Consider the following 7,500-nt stretch of genomic DNA (forward strand, 5'->3'; position numbering starts at 1 on the left):
GCATGTTAGTGTGTACAGGTGTCTTTAATTCAGATGACAAGTTGATCGGAAGTGCCCATCTGGTCTGTGGGCCCGGAACTGTTATCATTTGGCAGGGGATCAAATACTTATTTTGCTTGATGAAATGGAAATAAATTAATATATATTCTCTTAAATTAATTTCTGGATTTTCTTTTTGATATTCTGTCTCTCCATATTAGAATACATATTATCATAACGTTTATTGACTGTTCATGTCTTTGGTAGTAGGCAAACCAACAAAATGAGAAAGGGATCAAATACTTATTGGACTCACTGTATATAATATAACTTACAAACATTCTAATTTTGTTCAAGTCTTTCTGCCTTATTTTTGTGGAGATAGAAACTGGACTGTCAAAATTCACCCTATCCCTGGACCCCGGTTTGAGTCCGGCCGGGATCATGTCCCGATCCTCCCCTGTCTCTCTGTCCCATTCACTTCCTGTCACCATCTTCAACTGTCCTGTCAAATAAAGGCATAAAAGCCCCTAAAAAATATATTTTTTTTTAAAATCACCCTATCCCACAATGGTGAAGAATCACGATCCGGATCACCACCAAAATGTAATCACTTGTTCCTTTTGTCATTTCCAACAACTCCACAAAATTTAATCAAAATCAGTTCATCATTTTTTGAGTTAACCTGCTGACAGAAAGACAATGAAACAGACAGACAGACAGACAGACAGACAGACAGACAGACAGACAGACAGACAGACAGACAGACAGAAAGACAATGAAACAGACAAACCAACAGGACTGAAAACAACCTCCTTGGCGGAGGTAATAACCAATTGCATCTCTAAGCTGCTGCTACTGCGTGAACTCCTGGGAGGAGAGGGAGAGATGCTAAGCCTGTAGCGTGTGCTTTCAGACATAAACCTTTAGAGAAGTAGGCCTACTTTTAATTTAGCAAAAATCAATAATGCAATCACATTGAAGACACTGATTAAATGGGCTCTTATTGCAATAATGGTGCAGTAATGCCCTTTGGTAGTGACACAGGCGAGAGGTGTGCAATCTGTACTTCCGTAGTCATCCTTTCCCCTTTACACTATTGACAATCAAGACTCTGATACTTTAAATAAAAAAACTATCTATTACGGGCTATTTTGACCATAATACCCAAAATGAATATCTATAACTGACTCAGAAGGGGTTAACTGTAGTGGCATGAGGACTGACACCACTACATTGAGGGGAGGACCAGGACAAAATCATCAGCAGTCCAACGGACAAATGCCCTGTATGCCTATGGTATGAGTTTGTCTTTATGCAGTGTGGCGTCAGACTTACGTAGAGGATGGGGATGATAGATGGGTCGTCTCTGCGGATGATGTTGGGGACGTACTCCGCCTTGGGCACCTTGGAGGAGATGAGCTGGAGGGAGACAGAGAGAGGGACACATTATTACAGTTTTTCTTGATTGCTTTGACACAGTTGTCACTCCAAAAAGCACATTTTCATAACAGTTCACGCAACGGGCTAACTAGTTAAACCGATTCTCCAAACACAACATCTTTGTTTGCAAAAGGCTACTGCGTTTCCAAAATATTTAACATATGCAATAAAAGCAAACTCTGTCTTCAGTCCAATACACAATGCATAGCGGTGTATGAACACTCCCAGTCAGTCATTACACAATAGTCGTAAAAATCCAAAACACAGCTATCATGTTGACACAATTTGCCGTTATTTAACACTGTTGTCAATTACATAACTTTCAAGCCAGTTCCATTGTTGTTTCTTTTACTTAGCCACTGACTCTGCTTGATCAGGATCTACTGACTGAGAGATAGCTGGCCCAGTAAATGCTTTGCATAAAGATTTGAGTCGTGTGTCTTTTCTTATGTAAAATTATCAGTAGGCTAGGTAGTGGGTCCGTGTAACAATAATGTCTTATTGCAAAGAATTGGATTGAAAATCAGAATGTTTTGATGTAGTTTCTGTTTTGTTTTTGTTTGTTTGTTTGTTTTCCTTTTTTTTACAACTGTAATCAAAAAATGTACTTATGGCTGATAACAGTATTACAGAAAATATGTGTAAAGTGAAATATGATGTTGCAGTACGAGAATGCACTTACAACAAATTTGCAAAAGAACTCCATGCCAAGAACAAACAAGAAGACACTGTGTATAAAGACTGATTGCTAAATTAAGATTTTTGAGAAGGAGTGTCAAATAGGTGCTCTGGTGTGTTCACACAACTGGCGGTACACTGTAAAAAGAGATCTATAGGATTTACTCAATTTAATTGGTGTAAGGATTTCCACAGTCCTAAATAGAGTATTACGTACCCCTACATATTCAGTTAAGATTAACCAATTCCAGAAGTTCTGTTATACTGACCACATCAAAGTAAAAAATACTGGTAAAAATGGGGTAACATTTACTCATTTCAGGTAGCTTTTTATCACCACTTGTTACTGTTAAAAATTGGTTAAAATTTACTCATTTCATGTAGCTTTTTATTAACACCTATTACTGATAAAAATAGGTTAACGTTTACTCATTTCAGGTAGCTTTTTATTACCACTTGTTACTGTTAAAAATTGGTTAAAATTTACTCATTTCATGTAGCTTTTTATTAACACATATTACTGATAAAAAAGGGTTAATGTTTACTCATTTCATGGAGCCTTTTAGTATTACTGCTTATTTATCAACTGCTAATTATTCTGATTACTTTATTGCTGTGTTATTCTTATTCCTATTAACCAGAGGTGAAAAGAGTACTAAAATATTTTACTCTGAGTAAAATATTTTAGTACTCTTTTCACCTCTGGTTAATAGGAATAAGAAAAACACAACAATAAAGTAATCAGAATAATTACTCTGTTGAAATTGTACTCAATCACAAGTAAATGTACAATTGAAAGAATCTACTTAGGTAAAAATAAAAAGTATATCATTTAAAATTAAAATAAACTTTGAGAAAAACTAAAAAGTTACTTTTTAACAATCAGTGTTTTCTGCCTCTACTGTGTTGTGCAAACGTCCACCAGGGAAATTACAATTACAACAAACCTGTGCATATCAACCAAGATGTTTTATTTAAAGGGATATCACCAACAGGAAAATGTGAAAAATTAGCAGATACTCAATGTTTCAGTTTATCTCACAAAAAGTAAACAAACATTAACAACAGGACCATTTAATTCACGAGTTTGCCCTGGAGTATGGTAACCATGGTCAATAGGCATAATTCGATGTTAGCTGGCCTCTGTCCTGGGACCCTGCGGAGATCATGCGGCACGAGATCCGCTTCCACACCATAAGTGTAGGGGACATGTAGCTGGGTGATCCAGTGAGATGAGGGAGTAGGGGGAGGTACTGGGACAATTAGGATAGCCTTTGCGCATGACAGGGGAAGGAGGGAAGGTGGGATTTAAATTTACGCGAAGGCGGAAGCTTGACATGGCAACTGTCAATAACTCTCAGACTTCCTCCAGAACTAGGTTTATATAAACAATATGTAGAATTTGTAGCAGTTTTTGACAGAAATAGTCAAATTTTGTTCCGTTTTCACTTTGTTACTGATAAAGGCACATCAGTGTATACTGTTCTACCATTAAACTGCACACATAAAAAGGATACCAGTTTCTTTTAAAAAAGGATATCAGTTCCAGTCTATTTGGTGTCCAGGACAACAGTTTCAAACAAACGGGCTGCTCTACTTTTCAAAGACTAAATCCAAGAATACTCAGAATTCGGTTTACTCTTTGAGGAAGACATACAGCAGTGAAACATCAGAGTCCAACCATACTGATAACATTGCAAAGATCTCCTACTTATTACAAAATCACTTGTTTAGTGGTAAATAGTTGGGATTAGAGGTGCTCCGATCACCATTTTTTGGGTCCGATCACCGATACCGATCACCAAAAATCTTTATCTGCCGATTACCGATCATTGCCGATCACAAAAATGATTTCCTATTTTTTTAATAGCCTATTAATTATCCTTATTGAATACCATTTCTGCCCATAAACCAATCAATCTTAATTTGCACATGTCTATTATTAGGCTATTATTATTATTATTATTATTATTATTATTATTATTATCTTTCAGACTAGTGTTGGTAATACAGTCTACAGTATTAATCAATGTATAAGTTATTGCATAGAATAACTAAACTATTTAAGATTGAATTGAAACTGAAACATTACATCAAATAGTCTTCCACATACGAGAAAAAAACAACCTGTCGCTTTAAATGAGCAGCCTCGTGAGGAGAGCCCCTCCCCTCTCTGTCACCGTCCACAGTTGCAGTGCTCCACTACCGTTCTGAATCTCTCTCTCAAGTTTTAACCACATCTGTCGCCGTTTGGTGTTTCAGCGACTATCAAACTAATCGACTGACTGCCAATTACAACTTTGAAAACAATAATTGACATGTTTGTGCTGACAACGTGAAGTTGTCGCGTGCTGACCAAGGCAACTACACAGGTTATAACGTAACATGGCTCACTGGCGAGTACTCAATCGCAAATTACATTGTCACTCAGGTAAACGGCGCATGGATCGGAAAATCAGATCATTGTTGATGCAGATATGGTTATGAATGGTGGAAATGAAGGGGGGAATGGCGAAAAGTTATAGACAAGCAAAGATGCCTTCTTTTGGTGCAGTTGCAGCTGTGCAGAGCCAGCGCCTACATGCAGCGCCAGGTGTAAAGGCAAATGGTTGCATGAGGAATTTAATATCTCTCGATCGGTTTTTTGATCGGCATGTTTTTCCGATCACCGATCAGGCTATTTTTGGCCATTATCGGCCGGTCATGATCGGCAGCCGAGCAATCGGAGCACCTCTAGTTGGGATACGGGACAATTAACCGGTCAGGCCACTCAGAGAAACCATTAGCAATTACAGCATACTGTATACTGGAGAGGTCAGTAGAGCTGCAAACTGGCTCACAGAGACCGGAGGTGCTGTGGACGTTGAAGGCACGGTGGATGGTGGCAGGGATGACCCAGGTGCTGCAGGCACAGTGATGGCTGGCAGCATGGTGGGGAGTGGCACGGATGACCCAGGCGCTGCAGGCACGGTGATGGCTGGCGGCACGGATGACCCAAAAGGTGGATGGTGGCAGGGACAACCCAGAGCATGGCAGTATGGTGGAAAGAGCTGCTGCACCGAGTGGAGGGACTTCAGGGATGGGCACAGTGAAGTCTTCAACCTTTTCATGATTGTCCTCCACTGTGATGCCCCTTTAACAATAACACGTACTGATTACTACATATGCGAGTGAAATACAGTATGCCAAAAAGAGTAAAAAGATAATGGACAGAAAAACAACGTACAGTGCCTGTATTTATATGCCCAGTATCTCCTCTCGTTCCTCTTCAGGACCATCATCTCAGGTGTGGCCACAGAACACTGTCGTCTTCTTTCATCAGGCTGCCCTTCTCCCGCTCCTGGGTCTTCTCAATGTTGTCAGTTGTCACGCACCTGAACACAACCCTGGGACAAGATACACTATTAAGAATACTCATTGGTTAAACTTTTTTCTTTAAAAGGTACATTCTATGGTCTGTTTTGGTCATCTGTCTAGAGCTGAAAAAGTAAAGGGGTTGAGTTATTAGTAACAGTTGTGACCAATCCACAGTGTATTTGCCCTCTACACAGCTCTTGACAGCTTCACATAGAAGTTAAGTCATCAGACTGCTCACGCATTGTTGTTCAAACACACACAGAGACAGTGCAGACCCTAAAGAGAGAAGAACTGCCATCCTTTTTTTAAATAGAGACCCTAAAAAGAACACTTGTTACGCTATTCTACTGGAATAGGCTGTTTCAGAACATAGGAGTTTGTTTCAAGAAATTTAAGAACGACCAGACTGAGGCCACCATAAGGAATGAGCGGTTCCACTTCATATCTGAAGTTATCGTGACCATCCATTTGCTTATTTCAGAAATAACACCTGGCTAGTTTCTTTACAAATGTGCATACATGGTCCATTGTGCTCCAACAATGAGAGCGCAGCTTGATTATGTCACATCTGTATGCAAACAGTAAAGGGATCTATTGACCTCAAAGGTGCACTGTGAAATGTATTTGGCAGTCTCGTTCCATAATTCATGCAGCCCAGTCATAAATCTTTTTCACTGATTCTTACCACCACCATCAAATTCAAAATATTCTCTATGACTGCACAAATTGCAATATTAGTTATAATAGTACTAACTGTAATTATGAGTTTATTATTTAGTTGCAAAATCTACTCTGCCACCATCCTACACAGTGCACAGTGCAACAAGGACAGCAAGCCTGAGTGAGTGAAAATGGCTATTCATAAACAAATAACATGGCAGTGTTATGGCCTTTAAGTCTGTTTATTTTTCTTCAGTCGGCGACTTACCCTGTTCCAGAATGACTTCAGGACAACCATGCATATAAAAGATGCAACACCACTGCCTGAAACACATATTAAAAGCACATAACAATTAAGTTACAAGTTAGTCATTCTTGGTCATTAATATGACTTGCCACACACCACATAGGCTGTAGCTTACATGAGAGGTAAGCAGTTACCGCCTTTTCTCAACTCCTGCAGTAGGCAGAAGCAGAACACCTTCATTATGCACAAAACATTGTGAATAATTTGACATGGATAAAGTTTAAGAAGTTGTACTTTTACACTCGATTATTATGTAAACATTTCTACTCCTTGCAATTGCTATCCGTTTAGAAGCATTTGTTTCACTTTTTATACTAGTTGTGAAAATATAGGCTACCGGTCTCTTTTCGTTGGACTGCCCTTCCTAATGTCAAACGTCATCATTTCGGTACAACTGAAGTGTGTGCGAACTGCGGAGACCAGCGAGAGAGAGAGAGAGAGAGAGACAGAGAGAGAGAGAGAGAGAGAGAGAGAGAGAGAAGGGCTGTGCTTATGGAACCTGCGCGTGTCTGTTCATAGCGAGTCCTTCGACTATGAAAGCAACTATCAAACTATCGTTGTCAAAACTAACCCTGAGATTGAGTTTGCAACGTCCAACAAAAAATAACTGACTTCATGTTAGGTGATGTTATGACCGTGGATGATCACATTGGGAGGTCCCTCGCCAGAAACCTCCTCTCACCACTACTCAGCGTAACATAAGGGCGTGTTGGTCTACATAGGACTATATACATTTACAACAAACTAATCAATGTCTCCTCGCAATGTTAACGGATTGATCCTTTGTTAGCGTTTATTCTCAGCAGGATTTAGCATGTCTAGGATAGCGTTGTTTAAAAAGTTATTTGATCGATTCCTCTCGCTCCCCCTCTCCCTCCCAGTAACACAGGCAGGCACCCGGCATGCACACACACCGTCTGTCTCGCTCCCCATCTTCAAACTGTCATTCAAACTAAGAATGTCTACGATTATGATTAATAATACAAAAAAGTCTTTAGTTGACTCGGCACGGAGGCATCCCAGAATGATGACTGTTTACGCACACTGCTTTGTCAGTTGATATGAAGCATTTTGTC

At 39.6% G+C, this 7,500-nt stretch overlaps 1 protein-coding gene and 1 long non-coding RNA gene across 2 annotated transcripts in view; both read right to left on the minus strand.

Moving 5' to 3' along the window:
• The window catches only part of nsmfa (NMDA receptor synaptonuclear signaling and neuronal migration factor a), a 114,782-nt gene that overhangs the window by 17,757 nt on the left and 89,525 nt on the right, over positions 1-7,500 (minus strand). Inside the window, exon 10 of the mRNA XM_063211138.1 lies at positions 1,318-1,401. Coding sequence (XP_063067208.1) covers positions 1,318-1,401 — 84 coding nt within the window. The remainder of the gene's footprint in view (positions 1-1,317; positions 1,402-7,500) is intronic.
• The window catches only part of LOC134458858 (uncharacterized), a 5,783-nt gene continuing 1,183 nt past the window's right edge, over positions 2,901-7,500 (minus strand). The window contains exons 2-4 of the long non-coding RNA XR_010036667.1: positions 6,386-6,441; positions 5,327-5,486; positions 2,901-5,233 (exon numbers count right to left, since the gene is read on the minus strand). This is a non-coding gene — a long non-coding RNA (uncharacterized LOC134458858). The remainder of the gene's footprint in view (positions 5,234-5,326; positions 5,487-6,385; positions 6,442-7,500) is intronic.

This window comes from Engraulis encrasicolus, chromosome 11, assembly GCF_034702125.1.
Source record: "Engraulis encrasicolus isolate BLACKSEA-1 chromosome 11, IST_EnEncr_1.0, whole genome shotgun sequence".
NCBI classification, from domain to species: domain Eukaryota; kingdom Metazoa; phylum Chordata; class Actinopteri; order Clupeiformes; family Engraulidae; genus Engraulis; species Engraulis encrasicolus.